Source organism: Ostrea edulis, chromosome 5 (assembly GCF_947568905.1).
Source record: "Ostrea edulis chromosome 5, xbOstEdul1.1, whole genome shotgun sequence".
NCBI classification, from domain to species: domain Eukaryota; kingdom Metazoa; phylum Mollusca; class Bivalvia; order Ostreida; family Ostreidae; genus Ostrea; species Ostrea edulis.
The window spans coordinates 30,830,707-30,857,418 of NC_079168.1; the positions used below are offsets into that span (position 1 = coordinate 30,830,707).

The 26,712-nt window shown below is 42.1% G+C and overlaps 5 protein-coding genes across 5 annotated transcripts; 1 reads left to right on the forward strand and 4 right to left on the reverse strand.

Moving 5' to 3' along the window:
* Window positions 1-531: 531 nt before the first annotated feature.
* Window positions 532-3,139, forward strand: LOC125651226 (uncharacterized). Its single transcript, XM_048879807.2, has 3 exons — window positions 532-702; window positions 907-1,109; window positions 2,092-3,139. The coding sequence occupies exons 1-3, from the start codon at window positions 532-534 to the stop codon at window positions 3,137-3,139; spliced, it is 1,422 nt and encodes a 473-aa protein (XP_048735764.1).
* LOC125649907 (uncharacterized) lies at window positions 3,082-8,347 on the reverse strand. The gene is made up of 5 exons (XM_048877761.2): window positions 8,093-8,347; window positions 6,775-6,857; window positions 4,995-5,724; window positions 4,558-4,664; window positions 3,082-4,174 (listed from the first exon to the last, which is right to left on the reverse strand). Exons 1-5 carry the CDS (start codon window positions 8,274-8,276, stop codon window positions 3,914-3,916), a joined length of 1,365 nt encoding a protein of 454 aa, XP_048733718.2. The 5' UTR covers window positions 8,277-8,347; the 3' UTR covers window positions 3,082-3,913.
* A 2,780-nt stretch (window positions 8,348-11,127) lies between these two features.
* Window positions 11,128-11,688, reverse strand: LOC130054930 (uncharacterized). The gene has a single exon (XM_056166040.1). It carries the CDS (start codon window positions 11,686-11,688, stop codon window positions 11,128-11,130), a length of 561 nt encoding a protein of 186 aa, XP_056022015.1.
* Window positions 11,689-13,680: 1,992 nt separating this feature from the next.
* LOC125651225 (uncharacterized protein F54H12.2-like) lies at window positions 13,681-15,586 on the reverse strand. Its single transcript, XM_056166041.1, has 3 exons — window positions 14,552-15,586; window positions 14,201-14,422; window positions 13,681-13,737 (listed from the first exon to the last, which is right to left on the reverse strand). Exons 1-3 carry the CDS (start codon window positions 15,584-15,586, stop codon window positions 13,681-13,683), a joined length of 1,314 nt encoding a protein of 437 aa, XP_056022016.1.
* An 8,214-nt stretch (window positions 15,587-23,800) lies between these two features.
* On the reverse strand, window positions 23,801-25,048 carry LOC130054931 (uncharacterized). The gene has a single exon (XM_056166042.1). The coding sequence runs from the start codon at window positions 25,046-25,048 to the stop codon at window positions 23,801-23,803; it is 1,248 nt and encodes a 415-aa protein (XP_056022017.1).
* Window positions 25,049-26,712: the final 1,664 nt, after the last annotated feature.

Here is a 26,712-nt window from a genome sequence, read left to right on the forward strand (position 1 = left end):
AGCAGGACTGTGGTATGATTTCCAATCTCATTACTCAGCACATTAATACGGTTAACGATCCCGTCTAGTGTCGTGGTAATGATCGCAAAGTCTTCTTTGTTCATGGTCGGAGGCTCATTCTGAGCGTTGTAGAGGCCCAGTTCCAGTCCCGTGACATCTTGTGACTCTGGGATGTCCGGGGAAAAAAATCCCAAGCCGGGGTCTGTAGGATTCTGGCTAGGTAAAAACTCCTCAGTCTTAGCCTTTTTCAGCTGTTGTGCTATGTAACCCTCTTGTACCTCCTGTCTATCTTCTTCGCTCAAGAAATCTTGTTGCATTCCCGTCTTTTTCTGTACCATGTTATTCACTTTCTTCTGAGCTCTGTCCACGTATTCTAGCTGTTTCTGAGCCATGTTCTCAGGTCAGGGTCTGAAGTCGATGTGTAGAGTGAGAATGGGGGCTCTGCTTTTATACTCCCTTTTCGCAGAATATTCATAAACCGCGCTTCTAAATCGAAAACGAGGCTACCGTCGTATCCAAGTATAAACAAGTATGGCGTCGACCTTAGACGGAGGCAAGAACGACAGGCATTGTTGCGTGCCGAACTGTAATGGAAATGGACGCCGCAACCCAGAGCTCTCTTTTCATCAAATCCCACAAAGATTGGAGCTTCGCAAGGCTTGGATACATGCTATTCGGAGGGATCCTGGTCCATTATTCAGAGTATGTTTATGTAACTTTGTTCCAAATAATACGGAGAGATGACCCCCTTATATCATAGAATTAAGTAGGCCTCGAAATAGGTTGGTCCTTGCACGTGTGTACGTCAGTGTGTGTTTAATGAAATGACTTCAAACAAGTCTTAACGGGTTATAATCTTTCTAACAGATCTGTGATCAAACAGTTGTTTGCTCACGTCATTTTAAGAGGGACGACTTCAAATGGACCCCAGTAAGGAAGACACTCAAGAAAGAAAGTGTTCCTTCCATATTCAACTGGAAATCTGACGAAAAAGCTGCGCGACGGGAAATTTTTAAGCATCCTGTTCCAGAGAAAATGCCTAGATTTGACACTGATGAGAATAACAACAACCCGGTCTCAAATGAAAATTTAAATTTGAATGTGGAGAGGTAATGGCATTTTAAAAATCTCTATAATTTATGTGATAGTCAATCAGAATGAATCAGGTTATATCCATAACATTATATAGGTCTATGTGTGTGTCATTTTATTTAACAGAAGGTCTGACTAATTTTACAAGAAGCACATGTAATAATCGAAGCAATGTTTCTTTTTCTACCTTCGAATTACTATTTCTATAAACAGTTGAAAATACTAGGAGAATCAAGGCAAATATAATTTAGCAATAAGTATGATTTAAGTTTCTTCAGTGCTGCTGCATGTCATTGGGACTTTCAATGTGAAATTGGTTTTACTTATTGTTCATGAATTATTCTCAGAATGATTAATCAATTGTCAAACTAGTTTTATTCATGCTGGTTTGCAATTGTATTAAACTATTTTGAATAATTCAACTCACAACAAGATCAACTGCTGCTGGACAGTAGGATGCTGGATCATCAAGATCTTTGTGAGGTATGAAATTTTGTATTATTCATTCAGACTTAGAAATTGTATTGAAATATTTTCACTATATTAAATGATGGTCTATAATAATAAAAAATACTGTATGTTTTGCACTTTGTTAAAGTAACATGCTCTATATAACTTTGAAAATCACCTGTGCTTATGTATATTTCTTCTTCTCTTAATTCATAGTATGAATGCTGTTCTTTACACCACCATGTTAATTTTGAGAAAATGATATTCTTATGTAATGATTTAATATGCATGTAATTTAAAATATCTACCAACTTCGAAAAGGTATAGAGCGTCCTCCTATAAATTTCACATTCATCAGAGATATGCATAATTTTGTAATATATAAATAAATGAATACATCGAAGTACACAAATACTTATTACTGACACAACAGAGATCCTTTATAAAAGATAGGGGGGGGGGGTGATCAGTCTGTAACTGGCTATGATGAAATTGTTTGACTAACTTTCCAATTATTTATACAGTATGGATGTGAATTATATATTGCAGCAGTATGTATGAAGAAGTGCAGCCTGAGACAAATAGGGTGAATGAGTTAGAGGATATGCTGAAGAAGAAGGAAGGGGAAATTCAAAAATTACAGCAACGACTTGAGATAGAAAGATTTGGCATTCAAAGATTTTCAAATGACAATGCATTAATTTCATTTTATACAGGTTTTGCATCCATGATCATGTTTACAACTTTTTATGAATTTATCAAACCTGGTGCTAATAGAATGACCAGTTATTATTACAGATCTTCTGACAGAATCAACCAGCACGTACTGGTGGGCAATCCGAGGAACATGTTGCTCATTGACGAATTGTTCATGTTTTTATGCCGTTTAAAATGTGGTCTTATGGAGCAGGATTTGGCTGTAAGATTTAAATGTCATTTGTCTACTGTAAGTAGGAAAATTATTACATGGGCAAATCTTTTATACTTTGCTCTTGGTAGCATAGATATCTGGCCAAGTAGAGAGCAAATAAATGAGAACATGCCTAACCAATTCAAAAGTATGTATCCCTCTACACGGGTAATCATTGATTGTACAGAGTTAAAGACAGAGAGACCTTCATCTCTTGTTCTCAGTTCCAAGTGTTATTCGTCATACAAAAGCTCTCACACATGGAAAGGACTTGTTGGGATTGCTCCACATGGAGCTCTGACCTTTGTATCAAGTTTGTACACAGGAAATATGTCAGATGTAGAAATTACCAAGCTTTCTGGCCTGATTGATCTCCTGGATAGGGGTGATTCAATAATGGCTGACAAAGGATTTGTTCTGAACAAGGTATTAGAGGGGACAGGTATTTCAGTTAACACGCCCCCATTCCTCCAAAGTCAAGGTCAATTTTCAAGGCAAGAAGTGGAGCAAACCCAGGTGATAGCAAAACTAAGGATACATATTGAGAGGCATATCCGCAGAGTCAAGGAGTACCACCTTTTTGATGGTGTCATTCCCTTAAGTATGGTAGGAACAATAAATCAATTATGGACAGTGGCAAACATGCTAACTTTATTCAAGGGTCCTCTTGTCAAGGAATGGAAGTAAATTGAAGATGAAATCAATCAGGAAAATGAGATAAATATATACAATTATCAGAATATAAAAATTGTATCAGAATTGTACCAGAAATTAAAGTAACATATTACAAGATCTATAAATTTCATGACATGTAATTCACGACACATATTACCTGTGTGTTGGTTGTTTTATAATTAATAACAATAACTCTAGTTAATTACACAACCATATTTAGAAGTAACTTTCATTAGGAAAGTTTTTAAGCCCCCCCCCCCTCCCCCTTGCAACTAATGTTGGAGGAATATTAAATTTGTCCTGTCTATCCAAAAAATTAACCTGGCACATAATTTTAAATGGTAAGTGATAAAGCTCTCAGTCTTCATATGTGAGAAAATTTGATTTGTTACCAAAGTTTCTGACCTCATGACCTTGAAGATTGATCTTCTTTTAAGAAAATATCTCCTGAATTATTTAAGGCATGCTTTCATATTTTGTATATAGATTTCTTATGGCAAGACTTTGCATTTAATAACATGACCGTTGACCTGGTTACTTTGGCATAAACATGTTGAAGCTGAATGGAAATAATTAGCAAATCTTGAATAGATATAGAAAATGCTACTTTAAGTAATGAAAACATTCCTTCAAATGAAAATGATCTATATCAAATATTGATCAGCCTTTCAAGTAATGGTCAAAATAAAACATATCAAGCTTGTCTTTCATTTCTTGCCATCTACTTGAGTCAAATGTTATAAGCTCAAGATGAGATTCATCTGAAGTCCAAACAAACAAGTAACACTACTCTAGTCCTGTTACTGCAAGCTGCATCATAATCTGATGAAAATAGTTATGTGTCCTATTCAGTTTAAACCCATTTTCATCCTTGTTGAGGTAAACACATTGTGATAGGGGGTTGACAGGACACTTGATTTCCAGTAAACCATAACATGGAGTAAGGGCAGGGCAATACACCTTTCTGTCTGGGCTTGCTGCCAACCAAGGTGACCATGGACTGACACATATTCCACAGGGATAAATGTTGACATTGTCATTCATCCTCTGAAAATACAGAAAGTAGTAGAACATAGTTTTAAAATATTGCTGACTCTTATATATGTTTTATTTATTTGTATGATTTTTTTTTTACATGAAATCTTTCATCAATACATTGGTGCTTTATTCAAAACACATATCCAAAGACCTCAAATTATGACAATATTATTTATATTCAAAAGATCTTGTAAATTTTGTGTATTTATTTATAATTTATGTATTTATCAAATTGATATACATGTATAGACCTATGCATTTAGTTTTCTTTGGGTTAAATGCCTAAGGTATTTACAACTGGACATATAATAAGTGGACTAGTTATTCTAACAAATATTTGTGCCTGCATTTATTATCAAATACATGAAAACATATATTGTAAGAGTTCTTACTGCTACAAATGCTTCAGCTGCTGTAGGCTCACATGCTATCCCATGTCTCATATTGGCTGTCACCACAGATCTGGAAGTCCTTAGTCGCTCCACCAAGGGGTCATAGTCTATACCAAAAACAGCATTGTTTGAAAATTTGTTTTTGAAAAGAAGTTGTTCAATGTCTTTAATTTGTAGCTATTGGTCAATTAACTAAACAAGCTAAGCTAAGGCACCACTGAGGGCTACAAATTTAAGACATACAAGAAAAATTGAACTTTACATTGTACTATATATACAATTGTTCTCTAGAATAATAATTCATGATCTTGTCTATTTCGTTGAATTAAACATGTTGTATTTTAAGTGTACATATCAAATTAAAAATGCAGAATCTTATTTGAAATGTAGTAATGTTCATTACATGTATCAAGCCGATACATTTTTCACATAATTACCTTTTCTCCTTTTGACAATGGAACCAGCAATAGATGCCGTTATCCTATCAAGCCTAATCCTGTGCCATTTGGGATCCTGGGACTGTAACTGAGTCAGAGATTCTATCTCTGAAGCCTCATCAGTAGTGACACTTAATGAGTCAGTTTTCAAGTGTTTTGTTTCAGATAACACAGTAGATATATTGTTAATCATCACATTTTGAGATGGTAATTTAGGAAAGCCATCAGCATCCAATATATTCAGAATTAAATTACTGTTCATTTTTTGCTGCACTGCAAGTGGACTCCCCTTGGGGAATTTGCCAAACTTCGTGTCTACAACTTTCTCCTGACGTTCTAAATTTACCACGCTCAAAAGCATACAGGTGTCGTCAACTTCTTCAAGGTTATCACACAATTCCTGTAAAGGTAGTTCGGACACATTTTCAATAGGGTTGTATAATGTTGTTCGAATTCCTCTAGGTGGCACATATGGGTTCCTCATATCAAAACCTAACACTCGAACGTTGTCAATGGAGCTCCCTGCTACCTTTTCCCCTCTTGGTACATGCCATGTTTGTGGAAGTGAGGTTTTTGCTACATCTGTTGGAATAACCAGCATTCCAGTTGTTTTCATATGAGCAAGAGTATACAAAAGACCTGTAATGTGACCACATGCACCAGAGGTTCCAATTGGACAGGAGCAACTGCTGTCATCTCTCTCAAATATTGGTCCTGATTTTAGATGTATCTGTAAAGACAAATTTAAAAACATTAAGTAAATTAATGTAAATTTAAATATTTTAAAACAAGTATAGTTGGATTTAGGTAATAATTTAATAGTCAATTCATTTATTGTACAGTGTTTAACAACAAGTGGTCCATGGGCCACATTGCTCACCTTGGCCCATATTTAAAGATTTTCCCTATAAATTTGTATGTAAATCTTTGTTTCCCTATTGTGCCTGCACCCTAACTCTGGGTGCCGTATGTTAACAAACTTGAATCTACACTATGTCAGGAAGCTTTTATGTAAATGTTAACTTTTCTGGCCCACTGGTTCTTGAGAAGAAGACTTTTAAAGATTTTCCCAATATCCCAACAGGAAAAAATTTGATCCCCAATTGTGACCCCACCCTACCCCCAGGGGTCATGATTTTAACAAATTTGAATTTCCACTATGTCAGGAAGCTTTCATGTAAATTTCTGCTTTATTCTGGCTCAGTGGTTCTTGAGAAGACCTTACCCTAGTTTTGCATTTTTGTGATTATCTCCCCTTTGAAGGGGGTATGGCCTTTCATTTGAACAAACTGGAATCTCCTTCACCCAATGATGATTTGTTTCAAGTTTGGTTGAAATTGGCCCGTTGGTTCCGGAGAAGCAGTCGTTAGTATGAAAATTTTACAGACAGACGACAGACAACAGACAATCAGAAAAGCTCATTTAAGCTTTCAGCTCAGGTGAGCTAAAAATGAATTATACAACTTCAATGCAGTGATCAATACATTGGTACAGATGTTGATATGAATGGGTTCATCTGGAGGGAGGAACCCCCCACATGCATGTATGGGTGAGTGACCACCCTATCAAGTTGGACTCAATCCCAAATTTCAGAGGGGAAACCCGAGTTCTAAGGAAGCATATGCTTTAACCAATAATTTTTGTATACTGGTATTTGTGACTATAACTTACAGGTTAAGTAGTACATATTAGATGGTATCTCAAAAATGTAAATAGAATAATTAATCATTATGATACATATGACTGATAAAACATCATAAACAATCAAATTGAATATTACCTCAATTGTGTGTGGAGACTCATTTTTCTTCTGTGATCGGTAGGATCTAGCTTTAACAACACAGCCATCATCCAATTTATACACTACAATAAGAAATGTTTGATTAAAATTTTATTACAAGTGTATATATATATATATATATATATAACACATATACTATATTTAACAATTACATTATGACTACATGATAATGATACACATGTATACCTTAAATACACATGTTAAGAATTTCTATATTGACATTGGTCTAGAGTTGGCTCATACAATGTAACAATACTTATTGAAAATGCACTGTATAAGAAGGATGATATATGGGGAGTTGTTGTTCTGAACACAGGGGGTACCAAGGGACAGTGCCTGCATGTGTCATGTCGACTAGTCTTGTACCCTAAGTATTCGAAACAGCTTATCTATAGTATACAATTTTAACAATTGAACATTATAACTACATGATACAATATACATATGTATACCATGATATATGCATGTTATGGTTACATGTATGATGTAATGTCTCATGTGGTTTACATTGTCTAAGCACATGCTACTAGTAATACAGTGTATTATGTATGAACCATGAGAAACCATGTTTGCACATATGCACTGTTTGTAGTTTCTTCATGTGATTTCAATATAATGTTATCTGTAGGTGTTGCGGTGAAATCACACATCAAATGCAAAGTTGAAACTTTACGGCACAAGTTAATTGCATGTAATACGTTAAGTATTAATACCATGTTCAAAATGTCTCATGTTATGAACATTGTTTGTAGCTCATAATACTAAATTACAATGCACTTTTTTTTTCTTCTTCTCATAAACATTACATACTGAAATCTGTCAAATGCATTATGATTTAAACATATCTTATTGAGAATATATATGTATTAATAATAGTGATGTATGCCCAGGAGGGCCCTAATTTGGAATAAATAAATCATATGATATATATATGCAGGGGCTATAAATTGATAAAATGATGCTAGTTTGTCATAAATTAACTCATTGAAACTACTAGATTATTTATCATTCAACAAAAATATATGGTTTTTCAGCAGGCTGGGATGCTATAGGCCTAAAACTTTTTTTTCTGAGGGAGGGGAGGGGGGGGGGGGTACTTGGACATGTATACGATCGATCAGTTTTACCAACAATCATCATATTTAATTCATATAACTAATTATTATGTAAGATCATCTCTTCAGTAGACATCTTTGTTACATGCTGATATGGTGTAAGTTACAGCCACAAAACGATTCAAGATCGATCAGTTGATAGTATCTGTCAAACTGATCAGCTGATAGACGATTTGACCTACCTCTGATATCCGAGATGTATTTCTCGCTGAAATATTTGTATCCCTTGGAAACTTCTTTGCATCCTTCACTCTTGTTTAAAGTTTTTATTGTTTCTTCAACAAAACCGAAGGTAATGAGGGGGACAATACTGAGATCTCGCGTTGCGCAACCAACCGACTTCGTACATTCCGCTAAATCCGACATGTTTGTTGTGCGTCGAAACCGACGGTAGCCTCGTTTTCGATGCGGTATGCATATTTATGAGCATCTCATTAAGAAAGGAAACCGGTTTTTCCCCAGTGGTGGCTCAGTGCCAGCTGGCATGGTGCCAATGGGTTTTTCCCAGGGCCTGCTGGCTCAGTGCCAAATGGTTCTCAGTGTCTACTGGCACAGTGCCAATGGGTTTTTCCCCAGTGCTGGCTCAGTGCCAAATGGTTCTCAGTGTCTACTGACACAGTGCCAATGGGTTTTTCCCAGTGCTGGCACGGTGCCAGGTAGTGCACTTATTGCACTGATTGGGGCTTGGGGGGTTTGTGTGTCACTCATATTTGTTTTAAAGTAGCTCTAAAAAGGGCTGTGCATGAAGTTTTTATTTTAAAAATGGCCGGCTTCATACGCAGGTTCTTCTATATACACGTGTAAGTCATGATCTTCGGATATAATGTGCTGTACTAATTGTCGAGCTCTTCTCCCAGGGAAACGTATCTCTTCGACGGTTTCCCACATCCAGTCTGCATCCCAAAACAATCCCCATACACTTCTTCGGTGACGTGGTTTCTCCAGTCGAATAAATCCCGATACTTTTTGAGTGCCGTTCAATAACGTGTAAAACTGGTAAATCATGTACTGTATGAGGGGGGAATTTTTCAGGTACATGTCACTTAAACGCGACCAAATATCCTCCACTGTTTCATGTGACCGCAATACATAGTCAAAACACCAATTTTTAGATCGGCCCCAGCGTAATCGATGGCGACATCTCTGTACTAAATTGTCCCAGATCTCCATCTCGTCTACATAATCTTCTACTATGGTTAAATTCTCCACTTGTTGTATTCCCTGGCGGCGTCTCGCTCTTAAAACTCTCCGTGTATCCATGACTGAAGGTCAGACAAGAATGACTGTAGAAACCAGCTGACGTACAGGTGCTTGATCATGTGGTGCAGGTGCTTGATCACGTGATGCATAACCTTTACCTATAAATACAGGTGTTTTCTGAACGTTCGTTATTCACTATGGGCGGCAGTGCTACTACGAGAATGGATGGATATAGCTATGTACTACAATGTATGAACGTGGCCTTACATGACCCTCTCATTCAAAATGCTCGTCAATTTGTACAAGAGATGTCACCGGAGGTCAGAAATGTACATAGTTTTCAACGGATTGCTGATTCATTAGCGGAGAATACCAATACGGGACGTTTACTCATGATTTATTTGTATGCTGAGGAATTGAAACAGAACCTTCCAGACCAGATGAGTGACATTGATCGGATCTTACGCGATTGTCTACAAAAAGGATTCGTGGAACTGATTCGTATGAAAGGAATGGCTGTCCTGTTATAAAACAAGAACGTTTTGGAATTTTTTCATTTGATCATCATGGCTGAATGGGACAACAACAATTTTCTTACCGCTGTATTACAGTATTTCAAGGACTACAAAGAATCGGTGAACAACGCTCGTAGCGCTGCATTACAGTGTATCAAGGACTGGAAAGAAAAACAGCCGTTGAGATATAAATTCGCCATGAAGTTGTTGATCTTTTGGGAATTTCCTATGACCTTATATGAATATTCCGGCGTTTGCAAGCATATAGCCGACAACCTGAACAGAGAGTCTGGATTGATCATGATTTATACCATGGAGCAAGAATTTAGACGACGGGAACCTGAGAAGACTGGGGCGATTGTAGCGATTACCGATCACTGGCTGGAAAAGGTGTATAAAAAAACCTAACCGTTTTCTTTTCCTTTATTCCTGGAGGATGGCCAGCAGTGACCACATCACAGAGAAAGCGATAGCTTATGTATTGGATTATCTCACAGACATTCATTCTTGGCAGTTTGAATTTGTGTTACACTATCTGCGAGAAGAATTATTTCCCATCAGCTTAAAGGAGTATCCATGTCTCTGTCAGCATTTGATCGAGAACCGGATCACCCCGCAAGCCTTAGTACTGATTCATTTAATGGGCCAGGAATTGAAACGAATTCGACCCACAGACAGAGCAGAAATCGAGAAAATCAGACTACGATGTCTTCGAGAGATGTACGTCAAGTTAAACGTGTGACCTTTAATCTGGAACGGAATCAAGTGTATTGGCTACCTGAAGAAGATCGAACCAGTCCTTGGATGACCATGGCCGTGGATCGATGTCGATTTCAAACTAGGATTCGAGCCATGGAACAGATCTTGGAGCCTATATTGAATGACTTTTTACAAAAAACTGTTTTTGAATTGATATTGTGATATGGTGAATAAAAATAGAGTCACCAGTTCTGTGTTTGTTGAATCTTACAAAGGAGGGTATATAATAAGGAGATGAGGAAGTCTAGGCTGAAATCAAGATAGAAATCCGATTCTATACTTTGATTTCTATCTCTGAGGATGAATTGGATATTTCTACAGGTGTACACCCCTGAGAAATAAATAGTTTAAACCCGCTAGGAGAAAATTTTACCTCGTCTCGACTCTTTGGCGGGATGATCCTGAATTCATTTCAGGGTGTATGAGCATAAAATGCATAGGATTAGATGCAGCCCGGTGAAAACTAGGCGTTGGCTTGAACACCGGGGAGAAAACGAGTCCTCGACATGAATAAACGAGGAAAAACTCTCTACTCGAAAGCACAAATCCGCCATTTTGGACGTCCACCATCATGGCGTTCAAACTGGACAGGGATGTTTTCAACGACGTCCGTGCTGGAGTCGTTTTAAACCAGCGCAACGTCAAATTCCAGCATTCCGTTCTAGGAACCAGCGACTTGTAAAGTCAAAGAAGAAGAAAAGAAGTAAGAAGAAGAAGAAGATGGCAGGCGCTAGTTATGATTTTCAAGGAGGGTTTGACTCACGTTTCCGACTTGTAGTCATTGGCGAGAAGAAAGAAGGGGATACCTGGGTGCAGTCTAGTATTACAGAACTGGGGGTGTTTACACCCCCAGATTTGACCCAAGTCATAGTTAACCGGGCGGTCGATCGAGCTCGAAAGAGGTATGGCGCCGAGGGAGGAGGACCATTCCGTAGCACCTTTACTAGGATGCGGGACTTGGCCACAGTAGCTGCGACAGCGCCACCGCCACCGCCTCCGTCCTCAGCATCCCACACCGTGCCGCCACCCAGACCAGCGACGCCGCCTAGCCCTAGGTTGTCCAGGACAGTGTCGGCCTTCCTGCCACCCCCACCACTACCGCTAGCGCCACCCCCACCACTACAGCTATCGCCACCATCACCACCACCTATGCTAGAGTACACTCCGGTGTCAAGTCCAGAGGTTTCCCCGAGGTCGCCCTCGCCCCAGAGCCGCGCCAGGAGCAGGTCGCCCAGCCGGAGGACCCCGCCACCCAGACCCCCGCCGCCCAGAGTCATCAATTGCCCGATCACCAACAGAACCATTAGGATTCCGCCATGGGCCGTAAGAGTGCGGGACCGGCTGATGAAATGCCCCATCTGTTGGTTGGACGACCGGCATTCCGGGATCAAGTGCCGGGGGTGTGGGCAGCGAGTAGTATGCTGCGATTGCCTCGAAAGGAATGAGAACGGGCGGTATACAAGAGGAAGGTGTCCGCATTGCCGGCATGAGGGACCCCATTAAAGAACAGGGAGACCAAACGGCCCTTTTCAGGGCCACCAACTTTTTTTGAAAAGACACTTTTTATTGCAAAAATCAAGAAACACACAAGTTTTTTTTTTTTTAAAGTTTTATTAACACAAGTCACATAGTAGGCAGAATAAAGTTTTTTTTTACAAGTAATAGCTAGAATAAAGCTATAATAAAGTTACATTTTCTTGACAATGTAAACATGTTTATGATACTGATAAGCAAAGTCACAAATCCATTGTCTATAATGAGTCCAATTGCCTCCGGCTAATCCACATCCAATACGATAAGGAAACGCTAAAGTCTGGTAAGACAAAGTGCCTAATTCCTGTAAACATTGTTGAAACCAAAGTTCACGTTGTTCGGGGGTATCGGCATACAGGGGTAAGCGTTGAGTGCCTCTCCCGTAATCCCATTGCGCTAACAAACAGATCACATCAGGATGAGTAGAATGAGGCATAATACACACAGTACCCGGTATTCCTCGATCCGCTTCTATAGCTAAATTTCTCCGTCCTAAAGGTTGTCGGGTCGCATACAGATTAGCCCAAGGAAATCGGTCGGCAATACGTTGACTTAATCCATGAGGTTTCACCGTTAAACAGTTACATTGTTGTACAATAGCATCCACCCAAGGTAGAGATAATACATCTCCTCGTAGATCCGTCACCGACATGCTGGTTGACAGGTCTCACAGGTACACGTTGACCAGGGTTCTTGACTGTAAGGACAATGTTGAAACAGCCGGGGATCAAACTTTCTCTGAGTCCAGCGCTCTCTAAACTCCTGCAAGATCTCACAGGTACAGTCCTTATGCGCTATTTCTTCTTCAGGGGTGATGGTACAATGCTGCGGACACTTACACTCTAGCCAGGGTTCTCTAGTGTGACTACAACATTTATAGACAAAGGGATAATACGTCAGCTCTGCCAATCTCTCTATCCACTTCTGTTTGACCAGGATGTTTTCTTTTTTATAATGAAAACAGCCACAAGTTAACCAATGTCCTCGGCAATACCCACACACTAGTACATCTTTCTCATCATCCGCGTACCGTTCAAACGACATGATTGAGAAAAATGGTAACAAGTGACCTATTTATATAGTGTTTTTTGATGAGTCATCAACATGACGTCCGCCATCTTTGACTGAGGTAGGGGATGTTTTCAAGGACGTCCGCGCTCTCGCCTTTTTAAACGAGCGCAACGTCAAAATCTGGCATTCCGATTTTTTAAGGAACCAGAGAAGTAGATATGAGTCGTAGAGTAGGACCAGACCCTACAGTGAATGACTATTTTTTCAAATGGGAGGAGGATTGGGACCGAGAGATTGCCCCGCCGGCCTCACGGGAGGCTCTTCCCCCACCGCCCATGAGCCAGGATCTGCCCCCGCCAGAGGAAAACTGGGACGCAGAGTTGGAAGTGGTGCAGCGGCCTCCGGGGAGAGTGTTTTTTAAACACGGGTTGCCTGTTTTTGTGTTTGACCACCAACAACCCCCGGAGGAGCAGAAAAAGAAGAGAAGAAAGAGGAAGAAGAACAGACAGTGAGGGGGGACAGAGAAGAGAAGAAGAGAAGGAGAAGAGAGAGAAGAAGAAGAAGAAGAAGAGAAAAGACCAAGAACAGAGAGAGAGAGAAAGAAAACAGCCCTTTTCAGGGCTACCCATTCTTTTTGAAAAGACATGGTTGATTACAATGACAAGAAAAAACAAACCCAGAAGATTTTTCCAACGTTTTATTAAACTCCAACTATGAACAATAACAATACAATAACATAGTTTACAATACATTCAGTCTTTGACATTGACAAGTTTGTCCTTGATGGGTTCTCGGTTTTCGGAAGGTCTCTTTAAACCAATCAGCCACAAAACGATCGCGTTGTAAGGCCGTGCCTTTCCAGGGAAGTAACCATTCTTGTACGGTGCTTCTATGTCGATGGCGTTGATGTAAAAAATACACACAGTATTGTCCACAGACATCCGTATTCAAATCTTGATAACAATGGGTGTTATGAATCCAAGTCTCTCCGTGGCGTTGAATAAAGTCTTGGATGTCTTTATGGCTGGGAGGTAATCCGTAAGAATCAAAATATTCGACGGTAGGGCTACTCAAATACAAACAGACTCAATGCGCTCCAGGGCGATCGTGAGGGTCTGTATTCACCACGATGGCTTTGTGATGAGGTAACAGCTCAGGTATGACATCTCGAGGATACACACCTGCAAACGCCGGTCCTAAATCTCGTTGTAAAACATCTCTCAATTGCTGAGTATCCATCTCTCTCTCTCTCTCTTAGTAATCGATGCTGACTTCTCGTTGTTTGTTGATTTCTAGCAGATTGTCGAACACGGCATACACCACACAGTTTAAGGTCCTGGCCACGTTGGCGGCAAATTGCACTTCCACTCTCAAGTTCCCAGTCTGTATGAGCTGAAATTTATCCGTCTGGGCTTCTTGATCTTTCGTGAAATCCACACACCAGAGGGTGTAACCGTTTTTATACTCTTCCAGGGTAATGTCCGGAGCCCAGTCCTGGCCTAATTTTCCCAAGCCTTTGTACAGACTCAAATACGATCTCAGGTACTGATCGTCGGTGAAATTAGGTTCCAAAGGTCGGGTTTCCATCATTTCTCCATTGATACTGATTTCTAATTTCTTGACTTTCTCATTTTGGAAATGAAAGGGGTTTCTGGTATTATCCCCATTAAAAGCCGCATTGTCCACAAAGCCCAACACGACCAGTTTAGGCATCTGTCCTTGAAACAGATGATCGGTGATTTTAGATTGGGTGCCACTAGGAATGGTGAAGGTTTTCACTTCCACTCGTCTCAATGGATATTTCGCCGTTTGAGTACTCAGTTGCTGATTGATGAGATTAATGATACTCGGCACAGGTTTGACTTTCCTCACCCACAAGATCATACTTTGAATGACCACTTTCCCACTACTCCCGGCAGCGGTCATCATGTAGAACTGGGGTCGAGCGCGATTGAATCTGAGACGGACATCCACGCCATTAGGGAGACATTTCTCTTGCTCAAACAAATCCAGATGTAATCGATCCATCAACACGATCTCCTTACTGTCTGTAATCTTCTCGTGACGTTTTCTCAACCCTACATTCTTGGAATCATCCGGATACTCGGGAGTCGGGATGACGGCCGCGATGTTGACTTTGTTAGACACTACTGCAAATTCCACAGGAGTTTGAGTCAGAGCTTCTAATTTGACCTCATCCATATGTCCTGCCGTATCTTTTTCCCACAAGCTACAGGCTCTCATCTGGGTTTCCAGAGTCTTGGGTGCATAAGACAACAATTTCTCCAGATACGCTTTGTAGGGATAAGTATCCGTCCCCGGGGTAATGACTTTTCCATTGAGACTGACATCGATTTCACTGAACAAGGAATGGAGAATGTTATTCACGGGGGTCGAGGTCGAATTGCCTCCTGCGAGATTCGTTCCATTGGCTTTCGTGAATTTACATACCATCTGGAGATAAGTTTGGGATAAATCCAGATATTCATCTCCTTGTCCTTTGATTTCAAATTCAATCGGAGCCGTATCCGAGTTGAGGGTACTGGAAATGGGGTAATATTCCATCCATTTCGAATCTTCTAAAGTGACGTTGGTCGGGGGCACTTTAAACAGTTCTAAACTGTCGGTGCCACAAGCGCAAGATTCTCTGTGCATCATATTGGAACGATGTGTTACTCAGCGTGAACTGGCATCAAATGTGTTCTGGTCTCCTTCTCACCCCCTTTTTATAAGGTTCTCAGTCGAAAATATCCAGAGAGCGTTTTGGCTTACCCCTTTTCACTAGCTTCCTACCTCCCTTCCTAGATCGCTTCCTAGGTCTCTTATGAGGCCCTCCCCGAGCTAAGATACGTTGTTTTCTTTTAACAAATCCTTTTCCTTCCTGTATTCCCACCTGTTTTCCCGCCTGTTTTCTTTTGAGGGTCGTGGTTCCAGGCTTCCTGAGTATTCCTGTGCGCGCTTTTCTTCCTCGTTTGGATGGGGCTTTTCGAGACCTTCGCCTACGAGCATACCCTGCTGTCTCTTTCAGGGCTTGGGCACCGTGTGTCTTGAGAGCGTCTTTGAGTGATCGTTTATTATCTAACACATCCATCCCTGTTTTAGCAGCAGCCTTTAAGGCACTTTTAGCCCCCGATTTGAGTAAATCGGTGAAAAATCCTTTTCCCTTCTGCTTTTCAGATTCTGGATCATATTCTTCTGTTGGATGGATTCTACGTCGTCTCCTCTGATAAGAGCGATAAGGGCGGTCGTAATCATAATATCTCTCTTGATAGACAGGACGCTGTTGTTGTTGTTGCTGTTGTGCGGGGGCTCCACCTAATAATCCGCTGATCAGGGGACCCGCCACTTTGCTAGCTATTCCCAGCAGGGCTCCAAGCCCGTGACCCTGCTGCCGTATTAAACCTTTATGGTAGTGCATCTTGATGTAAATGAACTTCGTTAGGGGTTACACCCGCTTTTTATACTTTTTACGCCGTCTCTTTCTCTTCTTTCCTTGGCCCGCTTGACCCGCAATGGCATTGGCAATCCATGGAATGAGAAACCAGATTCCGTGTCCTTTCTGGCGTCTGACTCCTCGATGGTACTTCATCTTTCAATACACTTTGCGGAAATGAAGTTTGACTAAGGACCGCCCATTTAAAAAGCCCATAGGACGCCCTAAAGAATTCATGATGTGTACCTCAATGGTATCGAAATATTTCTTACTCAGTTTCAAATATTCGGCTCGAATCGGTTCCCAACGGGCTTGTTGTCGATCGTCGTATTGAGCCGTACAGGGGACGACTCTCAATAATTTCAATTTGTTGGTGCCCACCACTTGAGGATCCACAATGTCACAATACACATACATGGCTTTCAGATTGTCGTAGACATCCATGGTCGTGTTCCCCAAGTAATTCACGTTGATCCATTTCGTCATGGTTTCATGGCCCAGGATCATTTTGTCACTATCCAGACCTAGCTTGTACGCTAAGGGCGTAGGGAAACGAATGCACATGGGGGTGGCTCTCAGTGTTCTCCCATTAAAGTGATACTCGACACGATCGTACTCGGGGTGATACACTAAGATCTGGTTGTTCCCCTCTTCGTTAGGATCCCCTAACTCGCTCCATACTTTCCACAGGGTTCTCCTTAAGGCTGCGTTGATTTCATTGATTAACGCCAAAGGTTGTGTATAAGCTCCGGGTCGGAAGTGAATGCGAATGATATCGAAGGGAAATAAACTATCCCCTCCCTCAAAGAGATGGGACCATGGCGTCAGATGCCAGGGGACCACCACCACACACCTGGCCATCGTGACTTTGCCCATATTCTCTGTCTTAAATCTTTCCCATTTATAAGTGTTGGGATCTTGGACATGTTTCGTATACGGATCTGGAATGAGAACGTCCACATAAGTCTCGCTATCCGATACGTTTTGTAAGTTGGCCGAGTACATCATCCGACTTCCCATTCTCCATCCGTTAAGTCCATGGTGTGTGGCAATAACGTTTTAAATTGAGCAGTCGTATTCGTCGGAAACGATTCCATCGACCCATCACTCAACAGAGTCATGTAAAACCCTTCTCCTCCAGCCATGATGTCTTAAATGAGACCCTGTCTCTGTTTCCTTCTCTATTTATACACAACACCGTTTTGTTTTTTCACAATTTTTATTTGAAACAACATACAACATGACAATACATTCAATTCAATTCATTCTTCTTGATCGCGGCCACCACCGCACATCAACGCATCCGAGTCTGGTAACGTCAGGATTCGTCTCGGGACTAAGCGTCGTCGCATCACCAGATAGTGTCGGGTTCCCCAGCAATCGGCTACATCATAACCTCCATTGATCATGTCTTTAAAATGGTGGAGACAAGCTTTCACGTTGTCGTACCAAGGACTATCATTTAAGGTCCAATCGGATTCGTCTTGTCGTCCCATCAATCCCCAGAAGGCTTTGACTTTCCAGCGAAACTCTTGATATTTAGTCTTTCTGATAAATGGCACCCAACCATCAGGAATCACGATCCGTTTGTACAAGTACACAGGATGCGTCGACGTTTTGTGTTGTTTACAATGCATCAAACACATCTGCTTATCCCAGAACCAGGTACTTTTCTTCCCCTCTTGTTTCCAGGCGTACTGTGGCTTAGCCATGGTGAACTGATCTCTCAGGTGAAGGGGACTCCTGTTTTATAGGAGGTGCATTCATTTGAGGACTAGGCATGACGTAGCCCACCAAAGAACTTAAGGTCACCATCCAAAAATCGCGATTGGGATCGCGTATGGCTAACATGACTACCGAGGTGATAATGATGGTTCAACAGAGGAATAATTGTGCAAAATACACAATTTCACTCCGGGGGACTTTTTCACCCAAGAAAGTCCACTGGGTGGTCATGACAGAATGAGATCCGCTTGCGGAATCCATGAATCAAAACTGGGAGGATATCCTTTCCAACGCACTTTGACTTCTGAAATGACTTTTTTTCCCACACGCCGCTTTTTATACCCTAAGATTTCTTCCACTTCATAGACATCATCGTCTTTAATCACTTGTTGTAATTCCTTCTCGTAAAAGGTTCCTTCTAATTCTTCCCCGTGATCATCTTGAATGCGATAGACGTTTCGTCCTGGCACTTTTCTAGAGATGGTAAACAGTTCTTTGGTCCAATTCGGTAAATATCCTTTTTCAAACGTACGTTTGGCTTTACTAATGCGTACACGATCCCCCACTTGCAAGCGACTCGTGGTATCGGCACTCTGTTTTCCATACAAGGTTTTCCATACGGTCAAGACATTCTTGGCATTGACTTGAGCAGGAGCTCGCCGGATACTGCGATGATAGGTATGATTGTAACCATACACCAGATCGGCCAAGACATCGACATACCGTCGTGTTTTATGGCCTGTAAAATACCGCCACATGCGTGCTTTCAGCGTGCATTGAAAACGTTCCACAATACTGGCTTTGGTTTCGGCATTACGGGTCGTAAAGAAATGAATGGATTTGAAGGCTTGACGAAATTCTTTATTGGTAAATTCTTTTCCTTGATCGGACTGAATGCGCACGGGGCGACGTCCCTCTCGAAAAATCCGTCGTAAGCCTCGTATCATTTCTTTCCCCGTTTTCTGTTTTAAAGGCACGACCCAGGCATATTTAGACAGCACGTCAATGGCACATAATAAAAACGTATACCCATTATTGTCTTGTTTCAAGCTGGAGACATCGGCTAAATCTAATTGCCATTGTTCATCCATATCCGTCACTCGTGTTTGTCGTCGCTTGAATTTCCTCCGTATCGGTTTATGCAAGGTATAGGTATCTTGAGCTTTCACCCATTCTCGAATTTGAGACAGGGTAATCTTGTGTCCTAATTGACGCACTTGACGATACAACGCCTGGACTCCCCCATAACCTGTCTTGGGATCGTAATACAGTCGCTGTAAGATCTGTTCTGGTTTCATGGTAGATTTAACCATTTTCCGATGTCACGGGCCGTCTTTCTACCAGCATCTCTGATCGGTTTAGGGGTTAGACGTTGCGGTGTTTCATAGAACGATTGATCAAATCCCGTGAGCTCTTGAAATCCACTCTCCTCTTCCTCTAGAGGTCTAGGCGTACTGATTTTCCCTGGTTTGTCCATGGCTTTTATAACATCCCGATTGCTCACATATCCTTTGGGAGCATGAGTCTCTTTTAACGCTTGAGCAAATTCCTCTAATCCCGCGGGGGGATCACGATGTCTTAAGGGTCTTTGTCGCTGGGTTTCGCTCATTAAATCCACAATATTGGAATCGGGAACCCTGCGTCCTCTATAGCTGATTCCTCCTTCTTTATTCCAAGTCACCACTTTGGATTTCTTGAGATGATCGAGTAATAAACCTGCTTTCTTTTGACCCGGTTTATTGACGCTTTTGATAATCTGTTCCTCCAAGTCATCGGGTGCTGAGGCGGCTGAGGGTGGTGAGGCGGCACTGGCTGCACTGGTTGGGGAGGGCAGAGTCGCTGTGGTGGGATGTCGAGCTTGTTGTAAATATTGACGATAGCGATGAAGTTGATGACCGTACAACCCCACTTTTTCTTTCTCGGTTAAATCATCTCGATGTTCAATCTCATCCAAATCACTGCGTAAACCAATAGTCGAGGTAAATTCGGGAGGTTTAGGTAATTTGCCTTTTAATTCGTTGAGCATCGCTTCCGGTACCAACACCATTTTTCGACTCATGATTTCTTACAAATCTTGCCACACACAAACGAACCCAATCCTTTTTGGTGGATGAGTATACCTCGTCGTTTTTTCACAGGTTGAGGCTGGACTAAGCGTCTTAAGATGTGTTTCTTTCGACCCAGTTGTCGCTTCTGAGTAGGGGTGAGAGGAATCACCCCTTTTAATAGATTGTACACAATCTCACAAATCTTTAAAATGCAGTCATTGGAACAATGTTTCAACACCTCTGTCTTTAATTTGCTGGAATAGTGAGGAGCCGCTAACGTCTGCAAGAGCGGTAAATGAGGTCGTAATCGACATTCACACTTCTTCGTATGAGCCATGGTAATGAAGGGTGGGGCACCTTCCCCCTCCTTTTTATACCTAGTCCCGGACAATGGCACTCGGATGTTTAGGATCAAAACGCTTGTGATGGACGGTCTCTTCGTGACGATTGCGGTTCTCTCTCGCATTGAAGACCAGAGGGCAAAATTTACATTTATATTTCTTTTGCACCTGAACCGGTGTTGAGGTGGTTAAGGGTTGAAATTTCATGCCTCCAAAGGTATGAGCAAAACTCGGTAGAGCAGTATCACTGGTTCTGGAACTTCCTATAGGCCCATGCATGGGTCGTTCCATTTTCTTTTGAGCTAATCCGGCTTTCAGATCGGCTAACGTTTTAGTGGCCTTGGGGGGAGTGGCCTTGGGAAACGGCATCTTCACAATGAGAGGGGTTTTCTTTGGAGCCCAATTGGGAAACGGATTCTTCATCCTGAGAGGTGTCTTCTTAGGTGTCTTCTTAGGGGACTTCTTAGGTGTCTTCTTAGGTAAGCGAATAATGAGTTTAGGAATTCTCTGAGGCGATTTTTTAGCTTTCTTAGCCCGTGGTTTCTTGGTTTTCTTGGGTTGTCTCCCACGGGGCTTACGGCCTGTTTCCCATTTGAATAAATGACGGATAATGGTCCCTCCTAAGAATCCGGCGCCTCCTCGTTTCAAAATGGCTTTTTTACGCTCTTCTTCATTGGCCTTCTTATCGGCAATGACACTCAAGTCTTGGCGATGGGATTGAATGAACCGCTGAGTGATTTTATTGCCTGGTAAGACGCCTCGCAATAAATTTCGAGCTCCCATCGCAAACCAGTTGAGTAAGGCTCTACGTCCTAATTCAATGAGATGGCTCCGTTGAACGGGATCCCGTTCCCGTTGTAAACGGCGTAACGTTTTGACTAATTTACTCTTCGCGGAAGGTCTACCCATGGTGAAGACTGTCTTTCAAATGATACACCTGCCCATGATGTGACATTATTTATACTCTCGGGGGCATGTGCACAGCCAAGTTGGTAAAGAGTTGACTTCTTAATCTTAAATCGTCCGACGTCTGAGGACTCAAGTCCACTAGTAAATACCCGTGAGGTACACGGGTGGCGTCCTCATAGGCTGGAAGTAAATGCGGCATTTGTAATTGCCGACTTAACACCCCAATCTGAGATTTATCTCGAGGATTTTTAAACAGCACAAGATAGTGAGCATTCAGACTGATGGTACGATGTTGTACTGCTCGATCAAACAGATTTTGTGTGATATAAATGACACTGGTATTTCGATGATGCGCTTTGCGCGTAAACCAGTCGACAATCGATTCGATGGCTTTACCTCCCATCATATCATCAAAAATGAGTAGATGACGCGTACTGAGATCCGCCACTATCTGCTCATCGTCTTGAGGTATATTGCGGATAAAAGTGACCTTGTCCTGTAAGGATTCGTACGCGGGCTGCCATTCTCGATAACACCATACTATCTTTTCGGGAGGCGGTGCAATCCACTGCGTATTTTGCACCAGCTGTTTGACAAATTCTGTTTTACCCGATTTAGAGGGTCCGGCCACCACCATGGTAAATTCATGTTTCAACTGAAAAGGCTCAAGTGTCTCGTAGGTATACATCTTGATAAATGACACAAGTTCAGGAAAATCATATCTATTTATTAACAAATAAAAATACGTACAGCTTGCTCAACACCATGTCTACAAATAGGACATTGTGTCAGTCCCGTAGCACATATAGCACAAGTACATAAATGACCACAAGGTAAAAAAGCTATTCTCAAGTCTCTTTCTAAACACAGATGACATTTCTCCGTCGTAGCCGGATTCTCCACACTGTCTACAGGCAAGTCTCCCCATTCCTTCCCCGTGTCTCGCATTCGGCTAACGGCGTCGAACATTTGGCGTACCCATTGTTTGCCCTTATTACACTTCAGGTAAGGACAGTGAGGATACCAATAAGCATGTTGTATCCAAGGATTGTCGACAGCTCCCCAATGGTGAAGTCCAAAGTTGCAATAAAAACAGCACGTGTTATCCCCGTACCCTTTGTAAAAGTATCCCGCTTCTGCAATGGTAGGTAATAGCTTCTGCAAGTGTTCGGCACCATTTTCAAACGACGCTACTCGATCTGACAGTAGAGCATAACGTGGTGTACCCGGGTTATGTAGTGATTCGTAGTCCGTCATTTTGCCGACTGATGGTTTTCTCTAGCATGTCCTTTTTTTAATACCCGTAAGGCAGCGTGTCATAGTCATGAATACGTTGACGTTTATCATACACCATGCGGTATTTCTTCACCAGAGGAATGGTTCGCACATCATGTTGGCGGGTTCGTTGAATAAAGTGCGGATAGCGGACATGGACTTCTTCTTCTTCTCCTTTCAACATTTTTTCCAACGTATCGAGAGACACGACTCTAGAGGCACGATAATTGAGTGTCAATCCTTTGACTTTGCAGACAGATTTTCCATTCTGGGTCTCGTACGCATAATTTTTGGGCCCGCCCGACATGTACTTGGTGATACGATCTCCACCCAATTCATCGGTCCAGCCGCCTAAACTGTTGATAATGGTCGGGTTGAACTGGGTCTCGTCGTGCTGATAGATGATACTATCCGTGTCAAAGTATAAGACACGCTCTCCCAAAGGCTGTAACGTCTCGTACAAATGTAAACGAGCATGAGCTGTTGTAAAACACGCCAGCACCACGTTTCCAAAGGGGCAGTCTTCTAAAAATTCTTCTTTCTCCTGATAATTGATCAGCATCATATCACATTCGGGGCGTTCACGATTTTCTAAGAGTTCGATGCCTTTGACTTCTAAAGTGGCATCTTGTAATTTCTGTTGTAATTCTTCTTCTTCCGTGAGATACAGGGATTTGGGTAATTGTAATCGTTGAGCAAATTTTCCCCACAAGCAATTTAAAAAGAGTTTTGCAATGGTTCTTCGGACCGGATTTTTCTGGATGTCGGCCGGGTTCATGGCAATGCCTTCTCGTTGCTGAATTTCCTCAATGTAATGTTGCTGCTGTTGGGCTGTTTGACAATCCTCGGGGAATCCGGAAGCTTCTTGTTTAATTTTCAAAAAGGTGTTGATATACGATCGAAATAAGTGCTCACTGGTTTTCTCAAAATGCCAAACTTCGTAAATGCGGTCGAGACGATAACCCAGATCTAATGCTTTGTGAAGTTCGGTGGTCACCCAGGTTCCAGTGAGACTGCGTTCAGAATCGGTGTGCTGGCACCGCTCGTCGGGTCCTAAGTTGCGCTGTTCCGCACAGGTGCGGCATAAGGGAAAGAGTAATTTGCCCCCGGTCTTGTAAGGTAATACGGGGTGATACAGCTCTCAGGGTGGTAAGACACGACAACGAATGAGCCCGAAATAGTCTCTGACATCGGTGAAATGGCTGGTGATGACTTGGGGATGTTGGACGGGAAATGGCTTGTATTTCAACACGTACGGGTACAGGGAACAGACATCCACGTATCGCATATCCCCTTCCTCACAATACAGTCGTGTAGCATTGGTCCGGCCTCCGTACAAAGCGTCACGGGGATTCAAAGGATCTTGTATATCGACTCCTTGTAAAAATTCCTGTAAGTCGGCATTGGTCTGGGTCTGACGATCAAACTCGTGTTCCCATATGCTCACGACTGTATAGCCTTGGTCTTCTAAAGCACTGGCTCGTTTTAAGGTGTCCAGGTAGAGGTCTTGATACGTATGCTGAACACGATGAGGATGCATGTCAGTCAACAGATTCGGGTAACAGGTGGGACAGCCGTGCCAGTAACAGCCATAGAATTCGTACACGATACGGGATTCCTCATCATACCCATCTACTGTATAGGGTCTAAGCGTGACTTCGCCCCCATTTCTAGCATGTCGTATGCAGTGATGTTGATGTTCTAGCCAGGCGAGCCATCGACAAGCTTTAGCTGAATATCGTCGTGCTGGCCGGTAGCCCATATTAGGAATGATGGCGATGGTATTTTCATCCATGAATCCTCGTCGGTAGGCTAAATTAGCCGTGCTGGCAAACGTGATGGATTCTTGAAAGGGGTCTACTTCCACCAGATCAAACAGGGTGGACTTGAAATGGGCACAACAGCGGCGTAAAATATCCACGTCCGAGATGCAGTAAGCTAAGAATTCTTTCTGGAAATCAAAGACTTTGCCCTCTTGTTGATGGTACCAAGTATAGAAGGCTTCACGATTGGCGGTGGACATATCGTCAGGATTGTAGAAATGAGCGGCCGGGTAAGGACCCACATACTGCTGGTTCTCTGTCGTGTTGAAAAAGTGAGGGAAATATCCTTTTTTCAATTCCGTTAATCCGAAAGCAGAGGGCATCTTGGCAAGAGCAAAGGGTAGAAAGTTGTAAGAATCGATGAATCTCAACCCCAAGACTTGCATGGATAAGATTTTACTGCCGTTCAGGATGACGGTGGGTTTGATACACGCCGTGTGAACCAGGTAATTCAAAATAAACTGCCCATCGTATCCTTTGAAATTGTGGGCAATGATGGTGACTTCATCGTGTTTGAGTTCCACATGGCCTTGCTCATCGGTCTCGCTCTGTAAGAGCCATTCCATAAACTGTTTTAACGTGTCGGGTCCTTGAAATAGGAAGCGGCGTTGTGATCCGAATCCTTCACAATAAGAACAGGGCTTGTCGATATCCACACTGTCGCAATGTTGACACACACGTTCTGCCACGCATAAATTGGGGGTGTGAATACCGTTTTCCTGACTGCATTCGAAATCGTAATAAATGTATATTTTCAACTCCTCTTCTTCTTCTTTTTCTTTCTTAGGTTTGGGTTTCGTCTGTACAAAGCAGTGATGAGGCATGGTGACGACTTTGTGACAGATGCGGCATTCGGTTTGACCCCCACACGCGTGGCGTTTTAATAATTTCTTGGACATCCATTTCTGACACTGGTTACAGCGCCCCATTAAACTGCAGACCGTGGTCGTTGTATTACTGCTGTAGGGTTTTAAATGGTTCTGGTAACAAGCTGCATTTCTGAAAAATCCCTTACAATGAGGGCAATTCGTCTGAGTCCCGTCCGGGATACAGGGGGTATCGGCTAAACAAAATGAGCATCGATGAGGACAGACGGTCCGATGTTCTTCAATGTGACTGTAGCCAACATCGCAATAATCGCAATAGTATTTGTTTTCCGTCACTCCAGGCATAGACACAATGGCATCGTAATGCTCGTTATCCAGCAGGATATTCAAACAAGTCCCGTGCCCCGGTCCTTTGTAAATAGGTTCCAGTCGTAAACGAGCTGTATTCGTTTTGAATTGAAATATTTTCAATCGATACTGCGGGGCGAGCGCGTGCTGTAATTGCCCCCATTCACGTGGCCCACACGGCTGGTTCATAACACACCCAGCTTGTTCCATCAAGGCTATCGCTTCTCGTTTCTGGTCGAGAGTTTTGAAATCCCCTTTTCTCATGCGTAACCATTTCGTTTCCCATGCCGGGTCGTTTAATTTCTGGCTGTGTAGACGTGCTACCACAATAGCCCGGGACAAGCAGAGAGAATCCTCAGGATTTTGAATGCGAACGATCGCTCTCTTGGAGTTTTTGAATTTTTCCTTTTCCACATGCAGATGTTTTTTCTTAGTGCACCCGCTGCCTTGTGGATATTTGACATGGAAAAAATCCAACTGCACTGCCCCGTCGGTGATTAGGAATTCCTTTTTAGATTGCTGCACGGATTCTATTTTGTTCAGAATTTTGTCCTCGTTGAGCTGATTGGACTGCGTAAATTCGTACCAAATATCTGAATCCAGAGACGGGTGCCGAATATTTAAACGTAGATAATCATTGGGATTGCACTGCATTTCCTGTTTCACATTTTTTAACATATCCCGGAAGAGGCGACGAATGAAGGCTGTATTTTCTTTCTCTGGAATAGGCTTGAAGGCAACATTGTAGACATTTTCCTTGACTTTAAATTTCCGTGATTGACGTCCTCGTTCCAGTTGAATTTTGTAATAATCCGAAATGAGTTTCTTTTTTCCCCCTCCCCGCTGTAAATACTGTAGTCGCCGTTGATTCTCTCTGCGGAGTTGTAATTCACGCTGCCGTTGTCTGTTCAGCTGATCATTCAAAAATCTCAATCGCTGTTCAATATAACTCCGTGGAAGTCCACTAGGTAACTTGTCTGACATGATGTCGAAAGTGACACCCAATGCACCGCGCGCCGCTTTATATATATACCTGTAGACAGCGCTGGGAAAAA